The 23,234-nt window shown below is 44.2% G+C and overlaps 1 protein-coding gene across 1 annotated transcript; it reads left to right on the top strand.

Annotated features, from left to right (window-relative positions):
- The first annotated feature begins 13,039 nt into the window (after positions 1-13,039).
- On the top strand, positions 13,040-21,694 carry LOC128273047 (transcription factor E4F1-like). The gene is made up of 4 exons (XM_053010959.1): positions 13,040-13,512; positions 19,322-20,290; positions 20,372-21,214; positions 21,276-21,694. Exons 1-4 carry the CDS (start codon positions 13,357-13,359, stop codon positions 21,450-21,452), a joined length of 2,145 nt encoding a protein of 714 aa, XP_052866919.1. The 5' UTR covers positions 13,040-13,356; the 3' UTR covers positions 21,453-21,694.
- The last annotated feature ends 1,540 nt before the right edge of the window (positions 21,695-23,234 follow it).

Here is a 23,234-nt window from a genome sequence, read left to right as displayed (position 1 = left end):
ACACACCGACACCTCGTACACTAGATTTCGCGTACCACTGAACCGGATGCGGTTTCAAAGTCGGCCCGCAGAAAGGGAAACCATTTGCCTTCGCCTTTTAGCGAACGAACAAACCACAGTCATCAACTAGAGCCCGCCAACAATAGAGCTCCAAGGCCGTGCTAGAACGTACCGGTCTCGAAAGTGTTACCTCGGCGGGTTCTAGCCTTTCAGCTACAGATCCGCAAGTCGAAAACGAGAGGGAGATTGCGGCTAGAAGGAAACGAAAATGACACGTCACGCCCCTGGTCTCCACCCAGCTCAGCCATCCGGACGATCCCGACCGGTTCCAAGGCCGCCACAACGGCAATTGGCGCAACGGTCAACAACGGCTTTTCACCTTAAACTTTGCACATAAAAAGTTCCACGGCCTACAGTGTCCGGTTGGCGACGTTTCAGCTCCTAGCGTTGAAGCTGTGACAATTAGTGGAACCGATGGGTTAATTAATCACTCCCAGGGAAGAAAATCTTCCACCACCATCTAGATTGGAGCCAGGATTGCGGGCCAAAACTGGCCATACTGTCGAACGGTGTCTTACGAAGCAGTTCACTAATTAAAACCGAGTCCCGTTAGAGTCGATTGATTGCTTCAGAGTGCGAACCGTAGTCTCGCGGAGCTATGTGTGTCCAAGTTTTGAGGGCTGACCCATGAGGTGGTCTGAAAAGTGTCCTAACGAGAACATAAACTACTTCTAGAGCCCTTCGGTGAACGGCTCAATCCAACTGGGTGCGGTCTCGTTCGATCGCTCGTTGCACAGATTGGTACCAATTTTCCCACAGTGCAGGCGGAATTAATTAGCCCATAACAATGTTTTGCTCGGTAACGATCTCGCTGGGTCGGGCCGGGCCGAAAACGGCACCACCCAGAAGCCCGCGAATGTCTGCACATTTGTTGCAGACAGCCGAACGTTGCCGGCCCAGGACTGCCGGGAACTTCATTACAATGTTGACGAGGCACTGTCGTTTATGAATGTGCAAATAAAATCGAATATGTCGTTCACGATCAGGGGCGATGTTTTACAAATTGGAGCCGCCGACGCCGTCGCTCCACGTGATTATGCTCGACGTGTGCGGCAGTCCACTTCAGGGTTCACTGTCTGTTACGGGGTACACGTAACATGCGTTACAATGTACAGATGGAAATATTTGTATCCTTGAAGAAGGCAATCGAAATGGTTTATCGCAATGTAGCATAATAAAACCGAGTGGTAATAAAGAAGCTTACACAAAGTCGTTTAAAAACAATTGTACATAATACTAGCGTGTTCAATAAGTTTTGCGCCTCGATACCAGAGGGCGCTGGTAGGAGTCTAATTTTTTTTTGTTGGATTGGTACACTCTTCGAATGAACGTATGTAAAGTTTTATTTCAATCGGTCACTTAGTTTTTTTTTACAAGCCATTTAGTATCGACATGTCACAGAATATTTTTACAGCTGTTATGACGTCATTATTTGATGAAAAAACCCTTTCCGCGCACGATTTTTTTTAGGTTTGAAAACAGATGGAAGTTGCTAAGGGCCAAATCTGGTGAATAGGTTGGATACTTCAACAATTCGAACTTTAATTCAAGGATTTTTGCCATTTTCGCAATGCTCTTCTGACAGGGTGCATTGCCCTGATGAAAGAGGTTTTTTTTTCTTCTGCAGAGCGGGTCTTTTTTCACGAATTTTAACTTTCAGTTGCTCTAAAATGTTACAAAAATAGTCAAAATTTATTGTTTTATTAATTTGCAAGTAATCCGCTAGCAAAATTCCATTCGTATCCCACAAAACTGATGCTAACATCTTTTCAGGCAATTTCTGGGCGAAGTCGTTTCGGAACTGAAGTAAAAGGTTCACACCACTCCTTAACCTCTTGTTTTGATTCAGGAACATGGTGATAGACCTAAGTCTCAACCCTAGTGATGATTCAATGCACAAAATCAACTTTATCCAATCGAAAACGCTTTGAATGTTGTCAACAAAGATGCATTCGAATGCGTTTGTAGCAAATGCGGCACCCATGTTGCAAACAGCTTTCAGGAACCCAAAACTTCAGTCAAAATATTGGTTATACTGCTCAATGAGTTGGCTAGGTCTTGTACTTAATTTCTATCAGTGATTGGACGATTTTCGAAAACGATATACTGTATTGTTTTACGATTTCCGATGTTGTGTCTGTTTTTTGACGTTTTTGACATGGATCGTCTTGAAGGCTACTACGACCACGTCTAAACTCATAACTGCCCCTTTTAACCACCTAATTAAAAGTAAAGAGTCCTTATACACTTTCAACATTCGTTCATAATTTTCCTTTGCTTTAAAACCTTTCAAAAATAAAAATTCAATCACTGCACGATAGTTGGTTTTTTCCATTGTAAAAAATACTGTGACATGTCGATACTAAATGACTTGTAAAAAAAAAATTAAGTGACCGATTGAAATGAAACTTCACATACGTTCATTCGAAGAGTGTACCAATCCAACAAAAAAAATTAGACTCCTACCAGCGCCCTCTGGTATCGAGGCGCAAAACTTATTGAACACGCTAGTATAATTCAAAACTTTGACATTTGCTTATTTAAATTAATTATGATTAAAACTGGACCAATTGTATGTTGTAAAATGCTACACATCGACTACATTCAGTACAGCATTTTTTTAACACATTCAATTACATTTAAATAACTGCCGTACATTGAATTAACAACGTTGGTAACTGCTGATACGGATTTTGGCATTTAATTGAATTGTTCAATGTGACAGATATTATCATTTAACATACAACGCCAAGTACAATGCTTTATCAATAAAACTAAAGATATTTAAGTTCGAAAACAATATGTCATTGTCAGGTAATTCTTCTAAGACTTAACAACGATTGTTGATATAACTTTGAGAATTTCATATATTGTCAACTCTCGATTTTTATTTCAGAATGTTTACATGAACTAACACTGGACTGAAATTGACCTTATCGATTTCTGGTAGAAAACGCCCCAAGTTTGGCATTTTCTGTTGTTATTTTTTGATAGCAAATATTTCTTCCTACATAAGAAATACTTTTCCAACGTACAACCTAAACATTACATGTTTAACTTAAAGTTTTAGTGGAGGCTTTTCTAACAACAGACGTTTGTTCTTGAACTGGTAGATCCTCGATTCAGTGTAAAAGCTCTGTTCGAGAAAGGCAAAACCTTACCGGAAAGGTTGCTTTAGATTCTGACCGAGAGGACCGATTTCGAAAGGGCAAACATTCTTGTTACCACCCTCATCACCGTCACGGTCGAAACATGATGGTCATCAGCTTCACCACCAGAACTGTAATTGTGATCGTTTGCGTTGGGACACCCTCTTTCGCCACCGTGGCGTAATGATCTGCATAATTATTCCCCCATTTCCGAGTTCATTAGCGTCCTTTGCGACGTTAAATAAAAGGAACGTTCAATGAAAAATCAGCATAAAAATGGTAACGCTCGCCCGAGGGCACCCTCAGCGAGTGGACCCGTGACAAATGCATGCTCGTTGAGTCGCGGAGTCACCGACTAAACGAATTATTACTATCGATCGCATTAGCATTAAGGTGGAGCGGTGTGTGTGTGTGTGTGCAAAAAAAAACATCAAGTTACCGAGTTGAAGGAGCTCTGAAGTAAGACAACCGATCGGCCATTATTACATTATTCATCACATTGTCAAAATTGCCCGTTCCTGGCGACCTCTACTGTGGCAGCAATGTTCTCTCAGCGACCGTCAGCAAGCAGGCAGCCCATGAAAGGAGCTAACGTGTGCGCATAGCTATGCTTAAGCCCGTGCGCTCGGCGGAGGTGATTATTAATTTGTCCAAAAACGCACCGCACCGCGTCGAACAAACGAAAACATCGATCCTCGGCGTCAAATCCTTCCAATGCTGGTACCGCTCGGTCACGGTTAACCTCGATGGGCCCGAAAAAAACATCGACGGCGCTAGGCCCGGCAGAGCATTAAGTACCAAAATGCATGTAAACTAACCAAACAAACGTGCCCAACAACGGGGCAAACATGTGAAACCTGAAAAAGAAAACATAGCCATACACACTGCTCCAAAACGGCCAAAGAGCATTAATCATGATTTTTTTTTCGGCGAATTTTCGGTCGCCAGTCGCCCCGGTGCTACAGGTTTCCTCTCACGTACTGCCCCCGGTGGCGGGCAGGCGACATTGCTGGGGACGAACATAATAGTATCCACAGCAAAGGTTTCCCCATCGTCAGATCGCACTTCAAATGAGCACGGGTTTGGTTTAACAACGGAGGCAGGCAGGTCGGGGGCCGGGAACGGCACGGCACGACACACGGTATGTGTCGTGCCCAACATTCCAACGGAAACGACGCACACCACGCCTCGCGGTTTCGGGTCGGCGGCAAACACGTCCTTGCATTCGGCTCGCGGTGTCGATCGAATTATGCTCACGATCGTTATGGAAACTCATAAGAAACAAAGCCCATAATCGAATCCGTGGCACCGCGCAATGATGGTGGCCAGTACTCACGGCACACGGTAAGTTAACCGTGCTCAAGCAACGAGAAGCGAAGCACCAGACAGCATTTACTGGCTGAAAATGATCCCATTTGGCGAACCCATTGCGGGCGGGCCTTGTTTGCATCAGGTTTCAAGTTTTCCGCAGTAAATAAGAGTAAATAAGTATTAACGAGATAGAAACGGATTAGAAAAAAGACAAAGCAAGTAAGAAAAGTATTGAACAAAGACCAACCTAACAAGTAAGAATGGGAAAATATTATTCTACGCCATAGACAAAACAGGTCACTTTCAAACATCCATTAGGACATCACCTTCCATCACAACGTGCGTTTCGTCATATTATTTAATTTGGTTTAATCAAACTGCGAACATCTCCACCAACGCTTGGCACTTCACTCACCTTGCCGGGCTCGCATTACAAATACCTCCGCTTCTCATTAGGACCCCGTCCGCAAACTCTGACCACCCATACCCTACCCCACCGTTGAGTGTGCAGCTTGCTTGCTGCAGGATACCTGCCGACGGAACCGGCCGGGTCCGAGCATGAACAATGCGAGTAAAACTGCACAAGCATAGCTGCGAGTGGCAAAAAGAAAATAAATTAAATAAGCCCCAGACGGTCCACACCTACCGGGGAGCGGCGGTCCGCGGTCCGACCTGATCAGCGGATCAGCGATCAGCAAACTACGCCGTCCGGTGTCTGCACCGAACGTCGACCGAAAGTGAATGGGACCGTAATGTCGTACCGAAAAAGCCGATCATGCGAAGGGCCGCGAAGGGTTGAGGATTAGGAAACCGCATAACTCGCTCGGGTGAGGCTCCTCCAAGACGAAGGTGTCTCTTTGGCTGATGTTTGAAAATTGCACCGATTTTGGACCATTTGAACCAATTCGGTAGTTGGTTTCAAATGAATAATTTCAATCGAAACTTAAAGATCTTTGAAAGTAGTAATGTAAACTTGTTTGTAATGTAAGTGTAATTGTAAAGTAAACGTTGTAAAGTAAACGTCAAAACTAAGCCCACGAAAAACGAACGAAACGTTAAGTCAAATCGACAATCAATATGTGCTAAACAGCATTTTCAAGCACATTGTGAAATTGCTCTTGAAAATTACAGTATGCGCGCTACATTTTATATCGATAATATTGAACATTTTTTTCCTGTTTCAAACATTTTTGTGTTACTTTAAGACTAATCGTTCCCGTTTCGTCGTAAACGAAAAACATAATGATGGCTAAGTAAAAGCCTAATTAAGGAATATGCAGTCGGTATTTGATTTTTGTTTTTGTTTTCGTTCAACGTTTTTATTAAAATTCAAAACTTATTTATCCTGGTTTATTTTTAAAATAATATTTGCAAGTGGCTTTCGCATAAACATGAATAGAGCTCTTCAACTTCAATGCCATACCAACAAGTACAATGGACCATTTGCGAATAATTGATGTAACATCTTGTTAATTTTCAAAATGTATTCAAACAAATTGATAAAGCAATGACATCCCGGTCAATCATCTTAGCCGATGACTAATTTATTTGCCAGCGAGAGTGTTAGAGAGTGATTAGCGCGATTAACCGAGCCACGGTTATTAAATTTCGACCCGATGAAAATAATCATTTCATCTCCTGCCCTGCAACTGCAACATTGTAAGCCCTCCCCGCGGCCCGCAGTAGTACCTCATTTGCCGGCGGGCGTTCCAAGAAGAAGAAGAGGAAGAAAAGGCATTAAAAAAAGCTGTCCAATTAAATGGCCATTACTGTCAGCAAACAATATTATTACGCTCGCTGCAAACCCTTGGCAACTGCTGCCACTGCCACTGCGCAGAAGAAAGAACTCCAGGCTCGGCCACGGGCCAAAGAGTGAACCATTTCACTTCCTGCCACACACTCACTAACCTCCCGGTCCTCGGTCCCGGCTCCGGCATATTTGCTTTGTGTACTCCCATCGAGTGGCCGGCAGCGGTTGCAACACGCCCGTCGTCGTCGTCCAGCATCCAGAACTTCCTGTTGATCCACACCACTCCGCCCGGTAATGATGTCCGTCATCGTTCACTTAGCGGGCCCCGCGCCGTGGGACGAAATGAGGTAGCGAACGAAAGTGAAAAGAAAGCAGTCGGTCGTCGATGGTAGCGGAGCGAAAAGCAACACAAACCCCACAGCGATCGAGGCCGAGGCACACAAAAAAAAGCACGCCAGCCAGCAAGCCAGCCAACATTACCTTCTTCACTGCGCCCAGACCCGGGCGGGCGGACCCGGTGGAAAGCATAAGGCCTGCAGAAGAAGAAATATGTGCGCACAAAATGGTCACGCTTTTTCACCGCCATCGCTGCCGCCCCCTCGCGGTGGTCGATTTGAATTTTCGTCCGCGTTACGTAACGTTGCGAATGTAGAGCAAATGCGGCGAAACACGGCACATTTTCTGGACCCGGCCACCAACCTTTGCGCCGCTCCAAGGACCCCACTATGCGTCGGCGGCGGCGGACGGTGGCCGCAGCCAATGAGCAGCTCGCTAAACCACCCCCCGAACTCGAACCATGCACTTTTCCATCGGCCATGGCAAACCGCAGACTGCAGTTTACGAGTGCAGCGAGTGGACTTCGATGCAACGCAAAGCTGCCACCGAAAACGGCCAAGCCTAGCCGAGGTCTGTCGGATTTCTTGAAAGAAAAGTGTTTAAGTATTGTTTAATTTCCTTTCGTCCAAAACGACCATATCCATATTAGCCTTATTCTCCGATCGAGGGAAAAAAGAGGATATCGGAAAATCGTCGCTTGACTGAAAGCGATTTAAAAAATTCAGTATCGTGTAATGATTGAAAGGTTTAAAAGCAAAGGAAATTTATGAACGAATGCTGACTCCTCGATATAAGGACTCTTCGCATTGAATTAATACAGGACAAAAATGGGTTGTTGAATTTAAACCATGAAGACGATCCACGTCAAGGACGTCCAAAACCTTCTACGACACCTGAAATCGTAGAAAAAAATATGATGTTCAGCCTGATCATATGATGATGAGGCTATACTGAATAATAAAGTGTATTTCAAACCATTTTATGTGTTTTTCTCATTGAAACGCAAAACTTATTGAACATCCTGGTACCTTTCGAATACGAACTTTTGCTTGGTAAGGCGAAAATAATAACTCGTTTCGTACATAAATGTTGAGAAATATAACGATACGTAATATCAGAATACTTCCTTATGGCACAGAGCCTTTTTGCACCTCTGTTATTAAATTACTTTCTACTGCTCACTCATGAGAAGCTTTATCTACTATTACTTTATCACAACTTATTCATTCATTGCTGAATAACTATTAATAACTTTATTACATGAGGAGCTTTATAGTAAGCATACGAATAATAGTACATTTATCTTATTTCATAAACTTATAAGATATTGACTTTACAACACAGATATTAAGTTTTTTTCCTGATTCTTTTAAATATTCTTTTAAATATAAAAACCAATTCAACATATTGATTGAGGGATGCTCGGAATATGTAATAGAGGATTGAACTCTAGTGTGTTGAACAAATTTTTTTTTTTCTGTTTCTGTTTCATTCTTACTGTTTCTTTTTTTCCTAATTCTTAAAAATATGTAATTATTTAGAACCGTTCGGAATTTCCGTTCAACCTAAGTCAATACATAAAAGTTTTTTTTTATTCTCATTAAAAAACTTGGTACGATTGGTTAGAAACAAACCAAACCTCCACCGAGGTAGTAAATAAATTGCTACCTGGACAAGTTGAGGCAACAACTACGTTTTTTTCATTCAAGTTTTGCGAAATAGACCGCTCGTTAGTTTCCGCAGTCAAGGATTTAATGTCCTCCCGTCTGAGGGTCTCTATAAATTCGATTTTATCACCGTTTGCAGTGTGTTTTTTCTGTTTTTTTGCTTCAGCCCCATATGACCAGTCCAGCCCACTTTGGCCACTCGGCCCCCTTTTTTGCGCAGCATAATGCGCCAAAGTGACCATGGACTGCACGATCTTGCCACTCCGTGACCCAGCCAACATGGTTCTCGACCAGGCGCAAGACGCCCAACGGTAAATTGGCGAATTCCGTTGCCATCGGGCGGCGGCGGCTGATGTGGGGCACACTAAACTATATCAGTTTCAAAACATAATGCGCCTCCATGTGGCCTCCCACCGGGCAAGGTTTGGTCACTGTCGCCTCTCGCCTCCGGCACACATGACTTTGTGGACCGTTTTCTACGTTCTTCAGCTTCTCGGTTTATTGCATTGTGCAGTGCTCTCGGCATCATGGCACGGTGCAACAGCACTCTCCCCTTCCAGCCATTCCTTGGACACTTCACGCGTCTATCTTCAGTTCCAATCGATCGCTCCACCGGAGACAAGATCGATCGCCGCTGCGCGATATCCCGTGGTCGCTGGCAGCTTGAATTTGCTCGACTTTGGTTTTTGCCGGCTTCCCACTAATTGTCTCACAAAACAACACACTGACCAGCGGTCATTAAGGCACACGCACGGGCGTGCGCGATATCACGTGGAACGTGATAAATTGGAGCAGGCGATCGATCGGATCGAGCGGCGGATTAACGATCGATCGAGATAATCGGCGTACTCTCTCACGACGTTTCAATTCTCGGCGAATGTTGTCACGGCGTTTTTGCTCGTGTGGGGAGCTATTTTTTTCGGCGTTTCCTTTGCGCTAAGTGGTTTGATTTTAGCTATTATGTCCTAATAAGTGCCCCCTGTCGCGATATCGCGATCTCTGTGGGTGGAATCGGAAAGCATGTGGCGCATGCATCAGGAGTTGATTCAATATTATGATGTAACGTGTCAATGTGTCTCCCGGTTTGGAGCACTAAGAGCAACAGGTGTGTGTGCAATTTTGTCGTTTTTTCCATACATTTTTGGGGTGTATTTGGGCGTGTCAACGATCTAGATAGGACACCAACGAACAGACGCAGGTCACTAAAATGTGTTTAATTCTTCATTACTTCTTCTTTTTATGATTTAGGATCAACATTCTAGGATTCTATTCGGAACGATCACATGAGTATTATGAGTAAGAGTTCTAAAATAGAAATGTTTATATTGAGCAATAAGCCTTTTTAAAAACAGGTTATGGTCCTTTATTGTCTTGAACATTGAACATACAAATACAATATTTTAACAATCTTGTTAAGATAAACGATGGTTTTATTAATTTTTTTGTAAAACGGTAGAAGGCTAACTGATTCTTTCCCCATCGACTTCCATTGCACGCCTAGAGGAGTCAGAGTGAGTATCAGATTAGAATTACCTAAGGAATCTTGCCTTGGCATCCTGTTTGCCACGCACCGCACAAGGATAAGCCACAGGCGGGGCAATTTGACCGCCAAAAAGCCTATCCCGTCGGCACTTTCAGCGGCAAGCTCATACTTTCAGCTCATACAGCCGAACGAACGAGAAGCTCGTGTTTTTGATTCAGTAATTTTTCATCCTCGTACATTGATCGGTCCTCGAAATCATTATTTAAACTCACAAAACTCAATCTTTTAGTGTGAAAAGAACTGAAAAAATAACGAAACCACAAATACAATTATCTTATGGTAAATTTATGGTTTAGCTCCCGTGGTTCATGTCACCGCTAAATCAATTGTCATTTACTGACCAAAAAATCCAACAGATGGCGCTGGTAAATGCAGTTTATACTTTCCCCTTTGAAATTTCAAAATGCCGTTTCTTGTTTGAGCATGTTACCGTTAAAAATGCACTAATTTTGCTTTCGAACGCAAAGCAAACATGTGTTTAGGCAAAAGCGGCTCGTGCCACGATCACCATAGCTGCGTGAGAATTATTTTTAAAATTGCTTAATTCCTGTAGTGGAATAGGAATACTGTTTTGTTTTCCCAAATTTCAGGCCTCGAGCCGAAATTTAGTTTTTATTTTAGTCTTTATCTTTCCACTTCTGACAATCGACTGCCCGGTTTTCTCGCTTCACTCCATGCGGTTTTTTGCCCTTCGTCGCTCCATGCCTGGATGCCTGGTGTTAGCGTTTCTATCCGTCAGTGCCGGACGCAGTCCCTAAACGCACACCTACTAGGTCTATACGTTGAGAATGGGACTGTTTTAAACACACAAAAAAAGTTTATAAAATTTTAAGGCGATTTTCTATTTTATTCAAAGTATGTGCCATCGTTAGCTATACATTTCTCCTATCTCTCTGCTAAATCATGGATTCCCAGACGAAAGAATTCTTCATTTTTTTAAGTAAACTAATTAGTCATCCTATTTCGACTTCCTCGTAAAAAAACAAAGGGCTGCTCAGCCAATACGTGTCCCATCGATGAAAAAGAATGATATTTGGAAAGAGCCAAGTCTGGTGAATAACGCGGGGAGGGATAGCAGTTCCTATCCAAGTGATTTGATAATTTTCTGAAATTGTTTTGCTTTTTGGGCACATATCAGCTTCACTTCATGAAGCACCAGGCGTCTCCATTTTAGAAAACAGAAACGGCTTTTGATCGTTTTTCGATTAATGCATGGTTCAAATTGTTCATTTGTTGTCAGTAGCGCTCTGAATTAACGTTTTTATCTGGTTTTAGGAGCTTGTGAAACACCACACCTTTCTGTCCCCTCAGAAAATCCGTTTTTTGGAGTCCTTAGACGCTTTTTTTTTGTAAAGTCATAATCGCCATTTTGAAATTTTTAAACCACTCAAAGCACTACGATCTTCCAAACACAAGTCCCGACAAGCATTTGGTGCGATTTCGAAGCAGTTTTCTTCAAGAGGAGCAGAAAAATAATAATCCCCGCAAAACGTCATTTTCAGGCACAAAAGTTGACATAGTTTAACCCTAGTTTAACATAGTTTTTAAATGATGGGTTGCAAACCGAAATCATTTTTTTTTCGACCTGAAATCATTTACCTGATGTCAAAACAAGGTTACATTACTGGGAAGTCCCAATCGGCAGGTACAGCCATCTTTTTAACAGTCCCATTCTCAACGTATAGACCTAGTAAAAACGCGTACCCGAAAACGCATACCTTTGGATCCCTAAAACGCAACCGTCCACCGAAACTATTTGTTACCAATACTTTTATCATGTTTGCATTTCGATCAGAAATACTCGATCTCTTAGTTTCTGATCAGATTCCCTATCTTTTCATCGTTGGTATACGTTTTCTTACGCATGCCAAGCTATCGTGGCCAAAACTTAATATAAGCAACTAGCCATTAATCCCTGGAAGGACCTGGAAATCTCTCTTCCTATTTCTGCGATATTCGCGAACGGTGATCATGAAGTAGGCGCATGCTGGGGCCCATTTTTGGGCACACACTTATGCATCGTACAGAGCGAGGTGTGTGACCCAAGGTTGCGGTTTCACCTGAATTGCCGAATGTTGACCGGAATTGCCGATATAAAACTTTCTTCACACTTCCCAAATGATCCGAAGCTGCAAAACGCGGCGCACTCCGAAGCGAAAGCGGTCACACTAGCCCGAAAAAGGGAATCTTTATGATGACTACCGAGGCGCCGATAGAGAAGGTTGCGGTACACGGACCTACTCGAGGATCGTGGAGGATCTTCGCGAATAAGCATTTTAACAACTTGCGTTTTCGGCGTTCTCTTGCGCAACCGATCCTTGCTCTCGTACTGCGCATAGTACTTCTTCAGGCTATCTTGCGAATGTCCTTATGCTTCGACAGCAGGCTCGGTGGACGGGCGCGCCACAAGAAGTTCTTCAGCGTGACACACTTATGCGACCCTAGAACGACCAAATGTAGTAGCCCTGATCTTCCTGTGTTCGAAAACGAAAGAAATGAATAAGAAAATGTAACCCACCAAGCTGGAAGGAAAAGGAAGAATATAGCGCGCGGTGAGAGTGAGACAGTTGCCATTGCCAAAAGAGATGGCGAGACGATCCGTCGGGCAACTTACACGTGTTTTTCTGTTCCTTTCACTCCTGTTGCCCGCTCAATGCACTACCATACTGCGCAAACACTCACACACGTGCAGCACGCGGTGCCGACTCTCGCGTGTTCCTACGAGGCTCACGCGGTTCAGTCCAATTCTCTCTCCGTTCGTGATCGGTCGCATTCGTTTCGTGCTGATTTCTTTTGCTCTGTCGGAGTTTTGTGAAGTGAGTTGTGGCGGGCTTTTGCTGTTCTCGTACGAGCCGGTTCACGGTTTTGCTCACGCACGATAAACAGACGGCAACTCAGCTCCCCAGCCTCAACCGTGATGAGGTGTTTCTACAAGGCGCGCTATCGAGTGCTGAAATGAGATAGAAGACATGTTTAGCCGAGAGTGAAACGAAAGATACGCAATTCGTACCGTAGTGAAAGAGAGCGATAATCGATAGGACGGAAGTAAGCGAGAGAGAGAGAGAGGGAGTTTTGCTACCCTTTTCCCACACACATGCTTGGGTGTCCCTTGCGAGGTGGAAAAATAGCGAACCAAAACACTGTCGTACGTAGCCGCCTCGCAATAAGCATCTTCGTTAGTAGGCTGTGCGTTGAGTGTGTGTGTTCGTATTTGGTGGCATGTTGTGTACCGTGATGCATATCTCCGACATCCACCGCTAGAGTCACGTTTTAACGCTTTCAATCGCCCTTCAAAGGGCGCATTTTGCTTCGTGGTGTTGTGTCGTGGTGGTCTTCTATTGGTTTGGTCAGCATAGCTTCACTTCACGCCGATCAGTGCACGGTGCTCATCATCCATCTATTATCCTTTGAACAGCTCTCAGAGTTTACTACGTCATTTGACAGGTCGGTGGTGCTGTCAAAAGCGGCGAAGAAAATTGCGCCAAAAGCAAACAAAGTGCCCGGGCGGGTGGAAAAGCGTGTGTTCGTAGTGAACACGATATGGATACCAACAGCCTGCTGAACATGAACCTGGCGCTGAATGTCGCCCGAAAGTGTCGCATCTGCGGCATGGATATCCTCGACCTGTCCTGTGCGTTTTCGATCTTCGGCAGCGATCGGCTAGATCACAAAATCGAACGTTATCTGCAGCTGAACGTAAGTATCACGGGCACAGGGGTTCCTTCCAAAGGTCCCCCGATCCGTTGTGTTGTGTAGTTTAGATTACTGTTTAAACTGAAACATGCATTACATATGTCCCTAGAGGGAACAGAGAAAAAAGGTTCACCATTCTATTTGTTGTGTTCGCCACTGCTCATCATCACATCATTGTTTGTATGTTTGTACGCATACCACACGCTTGGGGAGGCGATCTGAGGTGCCGTGGCCTTGGTAGTACACACGAAAGAGAAGCAGCGTTTTCTGTCGCGCTCTTTCGTTGCCTGCGCACTTGTTGGTATACGAACGCGCGGCGAGAGATTTGTACGTTTCGCAATGCACTGCCCAAGAGTAGTCGTCACACTACTACTACTACTATCAACAGTAAAGCTGATTAAGTAAAGGAGCGCGCAATTCACCACGCGGTTCGGGAATATTGTGCGTGAGTTCGGTTGAGCCCAAATTTTGGAGGGATTTGAATATGTGTACCCAAAACATTAACTGAACACTAAACACGGTGCAAGCCAGAGACTGGATGGGGTTAGAAATCCTTTCTGTGCTATCCTTATCAGAACTGCAACAAATACGTTTCTCGTCGCCTACCAGCATTGTAACACGCAAAAGCACGAGAAACGGCAGCAGGAAACGAGAAAATAAAAATAAACCCAACACACACTCACATAGCGGAAAAGGTAACAGCAGTGCGATAGAGATGGTTCGATACGAGTGAGATTGGTTCGAGAAAGAGAGAACGCAAGCAACGCATCTCGCGTGGCACGGAACCGCGAGAAGCGAGATGATCAAAACAAAGCGCAAAACACTCGCGTGCTTTTTGCCGTAGTGTGCAGCGCGAGAGTGGAGCAACGCATACAACCCCACGAGACGCAGCAGCGGGAATTGTATTGATTTTATTTTTAAAAATCCTCGTGTGAGCGAGGAGCAGCTCGTCGAACCATACAAGGGTCGTGTGTGTGTGTTAGTGTGTGAAGAGTGCACACTATACGCTGGCGGTAATGAGAGACAGAGCCGACAAATGCTTGTCCCCAAAAAAGGCCCCAAAAACCCTGTTCAAAAAATTCACGACCTCGCGACACGCGGCTGTAAAATGCATTCTGTTGCTCTCTCTTTCTCTGTCCTGCATTCTGCACTCATACGCCCGTGTGCATATTCTAATCTTCACTAAGGGAAGAAAGTACAAAAATCAGGCAAAACAGCCACATATCCTTTCGATTGCTTGGGATTAATGTTTGTGTCACGGACAACCGAATCAAAACAGCGGCAAAATCGCGCCATTTTCCACACTAGAAATGCGCGCGGTGGTCAGGAGAAAGTTGTGCGTAACTTTAGAAAACTTGCCAACGGGGGAAGTCCCCGGTCGCCGAAAGGGTACCGACCAAAAACGGCACGCAGCCAAGAGGTGTACGCACACGCATACTTCTGCATCTGCATGCATAAAAACACAACCGGGCCGTCCTCGGTCCACATGGCTGAAAAAGAAGACGAAAAATGGTGAGCAATAATCGCAGCAAAACACGCGCCTAACGCGACACACGGCACGTGTGCGTGCGGTACAATACCGCGGAAGAGCGAGAGAGAGTGAGAACGTGTGAGGCGGTGCGTGTGTGGGGAATCCAACGCAATATTATGCAAGTAGTAGCGCCACAAACCAAAGCTGACGGGTGAGTGAAAAGGAGCACCGTGCCACCGTCTCTTTTCCTCGCTCACTCTCAGCAAAAAAAACGACGGACTACTCGCGAGGTCTCTCGTGCAAGTCGCGGAACTACTTAGAGAGATGTGTTTGTGTTGGTCCACGCGCCCCACAAATAGAGAGAAAACAAATAAACAATCTCGCGGCGAGGCTCTCGCTCACGCACTCGCGAACCAACAGGTGACTTTTGGCCGCGGGCTGTTACGCCGCCACATTTCCTGATTTATCCTGTTTTGGATGGGCTCTGGAGGCTCGGTAGTACGAGATTTGGGTAACGAATCAAACGGACAAAGTGAGCAAAAAGTCCAATTCAAAGAGAAATTTCTAGTGTCCTTAAGACCGTAGCCATCCTCGGAATAGGATTTTGTAGGTTTCGCACGCTAGAGCTACGGGGTCTGCTGTGTAAATCGTCCTCGAAAAGAGGAAAACATGAGGCAAACCCAATTCCAGCCCCTGTGTGGTGTTTTTCAAATCTTTAGGATGTAACTGTGTACAGTGTAATTACAAATAACGTACACGTGCTCATTTCCTAACAATCCTTGATGATGGGGGAATTTATTAGAGAAGACACTTGTAGAACTTTAAATTATTGAAAATTGAATAACATGCAGACAGCTGGTAGATTTTTATCGCAAGGACAGCGAAATTGTTTCCCAAAATTATTATCAGCAAGGCTAAAACAATCTATGGCAATTTTGTGTAGTCAATATCAATACGATAAATTGTAGGATTAATTTTGTATATTTTGACTAGCAAAAAGCATCGTGTTTTGGAATTGCACATCCTTTTGGATTTTAAATCACAGTCTAAGGACTATTACAGACTGCACCGTTTTCTTGGACGCTTTCATTACTGCAGAACGCCAGTTTTTTCTGAATTCCATCTCACTGACAACTGTTTTAAGAGTCTTTTTGAAGTTCCGCTTGACGATGGCCCAATATTTTTCGATTGCGCGGAGCAGTGGAGTTTTGGGAGGGTTCATGTCTTTGGGCACCAGCTGGACGTTGTTTGCGGCATACCACTCCATGAGCTTTTTTTCCATAATTACAAGATGCTGAATCCAGCTTAAATAAAAAAGAACTTTTTAATTTTTTAGGAAAGGCAAAATATTTTTATTTAGCCACTCTCGGACATAAATTTCCTGGTCGATGGTCCCGATCGCGATGAAAATGCCACTTTTTAAACCATAGGAACAGAAAGCTCGCATACGAGATATTTATTTGCGAATTTCGACAGTTTTATGTCCTTGCAAATCTCTCCTACATTTTCCCTTTCAGTTGCACTCCTGTCCAGGAAGCTGTTTAAGGTTTGCCTAGATGTAGGTTTCATCATCCTGCACTACGCAGACAATTTCGTGATTATCTTTATGCACAGATTCCGCGATCGTTTTCTGGCCGACATGTTTTGCTTGTCGTCACGATTTGGAGTCACTACTTTCTTCTAAAATGCTAGACTAGCTCGTATTTTAGTTCATCGTACGGTTGAAGACGATACTTCCAGCTTGCCTGCGACATCTCGGACGGAGAGTTTGGGATTCCGCTTGTTAGTAATAATCAAACACCACGAACGTTCAGTATCTTGAAGTCCTTTATTGGTCACCCGAAAGAAGCGACTCAAAATTAGTCCGCCGTTCGCGGCGTTTCGCTTATCACTGGCGTTCCTACGTAATGCATAATCCTTTCTCACTCGTGAGTCGATCGGTGGTCATCGCTCTCTCGCTCGTAAGCGGGTCTGCAACTTGTTTGCAGCTTGTTTGCAGCCTGGCATGCAAGTGGCGGCTAGCTGGCTCTACCGATATCGGCGGCTATTGGTAACACCGCTTGAACCAACTGATCACCCGTTTCGTCGTTTTCGTGGTCTCCTGTTTCCGACTTCCACCTGATCCAGTCTTTCTGACTGTCGTCAAACGTTCTTCGAATAGTTTTAATACATTGGTGATAGTTTATTTGGCCACATTCATCAATTTCACTTACTTGGCGCGCGAGTAATTCGGATTTTCGTGCTGACGGTGCAAAGCTTTGAAACGATGCTCCTCTTGTTTCGCCCCCTTTTTCTACAAATGAAGGGCAAATGTCAAAATTGAATAATACGTATGATTCTAGACAAAAACATCTTTAAAATGAGATATGTACAGGATTTTTTGATGCACTATGACAAATACTGCGTCAAGTTGAAGTTGACTCGTTTTTGTCCGTATCACCCTTCAATTGTGCGATGTCTTGACTCCTACTTACTCTCCTGTCTTTGTTAGTATGCTAGAACAAATATAAGATGAAGTCAAACTCACCTCAAAGAAGATAAAATTCAAAATCAGTTTGGTCAAAACCTTGTTTGGTACAAACAATCAAAAAACATTATAGGGCAAAAAGGGCTCGTTCTGGCTTGATATTTTATATACTAGTCGACCTTAAAAACTTCGTTCCGACGAAAGTTGATTTTTGTAAAAAACAATCTTGAAATCATTCCTACGCTGTAGTTGTGATATAGCGTTCCCGTTTTCCCTAGTTATTCGAATTTACTAGAATTTCAGCTTAACGCACTATTCGTTCGCTGCATTGTACTATACACTGTACTTTGTTTGGCAACGTTACCAGTCTCTGTTCTGTGACGTATACGATGTACGTTACGCAGATCTTCGAAAATATACTATAGGAAAATGTTTTAAGGGCAAATTAAGTAAATCACGATTGGTCGTGAGATTCTTAATGTATCCGTATTATTTATCAATGTATAAGTAATGTTTTACATATTAGTTTTTAGCCGAATTATAGTCCAAGACGAAGTTTTTTTTAATATTCGATATAAGCGTATTGTCACTCGGACGAAATTCGTCTTTTATGTATAAGATTAGTAAGTTTTGGGCAAAGTGTTATCGGTCAGTATTTTTCTGACAAGTTTCTAACTCTTTCAGACCAATAATTACTTATCATTACAACCCCTGATCGGTCTCCGTCTATACAAGAGACTTTCAACCGCTTCGGATCGAGCATCTTTCCCTAGGACACGGTTAAAAGGTTTTTTGTCAGTTTTCGATACAGTGTATGGTTCAGAAGCGTATGTCAGTCCCGGAATTATAAAGATTTTGTATAATCCTAGTTCCGACGGTCTCGACACGAGATGAAAAAGCTTTTTCGGACTGCACAGCGACTTGTTGACTGCTAGCATTCTTGTACGAATATCCTTTTTTAATCCTTAATAAGTGAAGTTCGAGAAGACTTCGAACTTTCGGTCATCATGTGGTACTTCAACCCCACGGATCTTTGTTAGTAGCGTTGCTGTGGGTACCATCATGAATTTGATCTTGTTGTTTATCTGCAGACCGAGATTATCCGCCGCTTCTTCAATCCCTATGTACGCCAATATCGGGAATCATTTTCCTTTAGAACTTAAAATGTCTATAGCATCGCAATATGCCAGGATCTTAGCTGGGTTTGTAGTAAAATGTCTCTGAAGTCTCAACTCAACAGTCTGCTATGGCGCAATGTTTATCGGGAGACTAGCCAAACCGTACCCTTGGTGCAATCGCTCTGTGGTAACGAAGGGATGCTTGCCATCCACTTTCACCTGGCTGGCATCGCTAAAAATGGCCAATTTCTCAAATCTGGTTAGCTTGGGCGGTATTCCAAAACTAGTCAACGTGTCATGCAATTTTACTTTGGCTATGCTGTCATTTGGCTATGCCTAGAAAACGATAGAGAGATTGTAAGTACTTTTTTAAGGATTTGCCGCATAGTGAAGGTCGGGTCAACAATTACTCAACAATTTACTTTTTTGGTTCCTCTCTGATAGTTACCAACAACTTCTACCATACTTACGTATGGAACTAGTCGTAACTGCAGATCGAGGTAGAAGATCTGCAAGGCGGTATTTATATACCCCTGTAGTTGCAACACATAACTATACCTCACTTTTGTGGAATAAAATAGATGATACCCAGTCACTATCCCACATACCATAACACATCATAACACTCATATATTTTTATGCTTTCAAAACTTCTAAAAGACAAGCAACTATATGATCAGGACCGATATGTTGGATATGGACCGATATGGACCAAACTGTTTTACTTAAATGAATTCCTTTCTTCCGAATTTTCAGATCCAAGCTGACGATCTTTTACCGAAATGTATTTGCGGTTCCTGCTATCTGAAACTCGAAAGTATAGATCAATTCGCTTTGATGGCGAACAGAACGGAGGATGCCTTCCGGGCGTGGATTCGCCGCTTGCGAGGCCTCAACTGTTCCGACGAGCCGGTGCAAAACGTCAATCTAGTTTTGCCCCTCTTTAGACCCCAACAGTCGACGGCGGCGACCGATTGCTCAGGCGACCAGAAAAGCAATATCCAAGCATTTCACATGAAGGAACAACAACAACAACAACAGCGGTTCTTCGTTGCCTCCGGCCTTCAGAAGCCGGTTCCAGCGGCCAACTTTACACAGGGCAACATCACCCCCGCGGAGGTCAGCACCATATCGTACAGCGATCTGAAACTTGGACTTCTGATCAAAGACCAGGAGCTACTGAAGCTGATCCTGAAAGCCCTGAAGTGGGCCGAAAATGATCGACGAGCATCGTTCGATGTGCTGATACAGCGATTGAAAAACTCGAGCTTCCGCGAGATCCTCTCCAATCACAATCTGCTCAACGATGGCGATCTGACGCAGCTCCTGAAGTCCTACATCGGTCAGGGGGTAATGAACAGCTTCACGTCCCCACCTGCGACAGCATCAACCGGTGCAACCGTCAACGCTAATGTGCCGCCCCCATTGGTGTTATCGTCGTCCATCGTGCCCCCGGCGGGTAATGTTTTGGGAGGCCATATCGGCCATTTTAAACTGGCACCGGTTCCACCGCAAACGGCGATGGGTGCAGGAAATACGTTTAAAATCGATGACGCCTCTGTAACGCAGATGGAAGTGGGCATTGATCCTGATCTTTACCTGCCGTACGACGATGAAGACAGCAGCAGTGCGACCAAGTTTGACCACAGATTTGACGATCGGCAAGATAACACGGTGACTATTAAATTGGTTACAACATCCGATAACTCTGAAGACGACCGGAAGGTACAGCATTATTGCGCTACGAAAGTTCTTATGGACGATCCCATCCCATCCTAACCTAAATGCTTTGCTTTGTTTTTGCAGATGATTCCTGCTATTCTGAACGTTCGCAGCAGCAACCGGTTTCAGTGCAGCGTCTGTCCGGAGTGTTTCGCTACAAATGGCGAACTGCAGCAACACATTGTCCAGACTCATCTTCCAACCGCACGCCCAATGCCATTGATGTCGGAACATGGCAAACCGGCGATCAAGATCCGGGTACGCAAAACCAAGCATTTACTATCGGCTCCACCGCTGCAGCCTACACCGGTCAAACCACTGGTCAGTTCTCCGGTAGAAACGGTTTCCAAAACACCACCCCCTTTGACGATCGTACCATTAAAGATACCCGCTTCAACCACGATCACCGTGGTTCCGGTTAGCAAACCTCAACCATCAACAGGGGAAAATGTGAAATCAGTTCCCGTACGAGAACCATTGCAAGAATCGCCACCAAAGGTGGAACTGACACGCAAGTCGCAGCGAAAACCGGTGAAGAAAGTAAATCCATCGAGCCCGGTCCCTTCGCACAAGCAAAAGGTGACGAAAGCAAAAAAGTCAACCCCAACGCCCGTGGAAGAAGAGCGGCACCCGGTGACGAAGGTGTCCCGCAGGACGCCTTCCGCGTTTTGTACCGTGTGCCGGAAAACGTTACCGGCCCGCGAAAGCATTCGGGATCACATGGAAAGGCAGCACTCTCGGTTCGAGTGTGAAAAGTGTGGCCGAGCGTTCAAAAGTGCCGTCAACTTGGCACGCCATCAACAGTGCCACGCAGGGGTGATGGTCGAGGATCAGTCTGCGAAAACGAAACCCCAGAACTCACCAGGAGATGAGCTGCACAAGTGCACGCATTGCGACAAGGTGTTCCGGAAGTTGCTTCATTTGAAGGTAGTGTGTTAATGATTAATCATGCGGAATTTGCGAATAAAAAATTATGTTTTCCTTACAGTTGCACCTGAACAATCATCACAACGAAAGCAAGAGCACCGTAAAGCCGAGCTCCACCGGTGCTGCCGCCGGAACTGTGACATCGCTTCGCAAGCGAACGCCGAATGGTGCCATTGCAGGAAGCAGCGTGTCTGAAGTTGGCCGTACAAAGCGTAAAAGTACAATAACTAGAAAATAGCCCACTGAAGGGAGTGTTGCAGTAGTAAACAAAAATAATGCAAACGAAAGAGGCTAACGTAAGAAAACTGTGCCCGTGACCGAAGAGGCTCTAAAAGGTGCCGTGCAAAGTGTATTAAGTTAGACCAAAATACGTTCGATACAATCGCATACATCACCGTTTGGTATGTTCGTAAGCTTAAGTTGGTTTTTAGTAGCGAATAGGAAAATGCTGAATATAGTATGCACAAACCAGTTGATTTCTGGCCGGCGTGTCATAATAAATCATCAATAAAGAATGGAATTTACTAACCTGCCTTGTCTGTTTCGCCGAGAATTGAAGGAACTTTTCACTTTTGAGTAGCACACTTTCAACTCTGGCGGAAAATTTGTTTACCAAAACGAATGTCCTTAGCCGAGACTCGAACTGAACAGCGCTACTGTCAGATTTGTCCTTCAAAATACCTTCACGAAAAACACGGCTGTGAGCGTAAGGCTTGATGAAGAAAACCGGATTGGTATCGTTTGGAAAATAATAATTAATCGAATGTTAGTCTCACTGTTATACAATTGTTACAGCATTACTTGGGAGTGATATGGGCTGGAAGAATTCTATCAATAATTAAAGTCATTCAAGTCAAAAACCAGCCCACGATGATGGACCATAATCCAGCCTTACCGTCTTCAGGCCGCAGTCGGCCCACGGCTATTTACATTCGCGAGCGCGCGATCACTCACACAACAGTCATCCGAACCGGTGCACTATGAGGAAAAGACGGTCACAAGTCAACTTTAGAAATCACTGTTTTCCCTATTATCCCTCTGGTTTTAGTTATATTAGGCTAAGATAGATAAGTTATCTATGACAAATCAGGATTTTTAGCCTTCCATGTTGCGTAGATTCCGAGAATTCATCTGTCAAAGTCGAAAGAGTTTTGGCAGTCTGTGTAATATTTACCACGTAGATGAAGATGCTAATTATTTTACTATCCAAACGATAACGGTTTTAACACTTGTGGGCTTCGGCCCTTACATGTTGATTTAGAGGTTATGTGCTGGAGCGTTGGCTACCACGTCTGTACCGATCGAGTGACGAAATAGAGAGAAAGAAATATTTCTGGTACGGGGCGACTATCACTTTCGGCAGTGCTGTTGGGTCACCTGCCGTGCTCGCTCCGCGTTCACGCGGTCGCCTCCAGTACTCGAGTGGGGATGTCCTCGAAGAGGCAGTTCCCACAAAGTGATAAAAATGGAACTTTTATCAGCTCCTTTAACGCGATCGTTAGCACAGTTCTGCAACGGTAATGTACCTGTACTCGAATCATTCGTAATGTAATCATTCGAAAAGTAATGTATCGTTCTTTCATATGTCAAATGTCTACGTTTTGCATTGCTGGTACATTTTTATCGAGAATTAGTATAGTAAACTACGAAAAAATACAGTTTTTCATATTTGGTAATGCAGCAAAAAAATGTGTCGCTTTCTTCCGCCTGAACGAATCATTACAATAGCAATTTAGGTCATTTTAAACGATTTACAGTAATAGATTCCCGTAATTCCATAGATTCTTCCTAAAAAAAATATGTCCGTCTCTCGAATACCAATTCCCTACTGTGCGGTGGCGTGTTGGTGTGTGTCGCGCGCGTTGCTTGGAAAAAAACAAAAAAAACACTCGCGCTCCCAAAATAGCCGACGACATTGTTTTGCTCTCGCAACGTCGAACTGACATGCAGAGCAAACTTGATGACCTCACCAACTGCTCTAAGGCGGCAGGTTTAACAGTGAATGTTGCGAAAACTAAGT

Source organism: Anopheles cruzii, chromosome 3, assembly GCF_943734635.1.
Source record: "Anopheles cruzii chromosome 3, idAnoCruzAS_RS32_06, whole genome shotgun sequence".
Lineage (NCBI taxonomy): Eukaryota > Metazoa > Arthropoda > Insecta > Diptera > Culicidae > Anopheles > Anopheles cruzii.
This window is presented reverse-complemented; position numbering and strand designations above follow the sequence as displayed.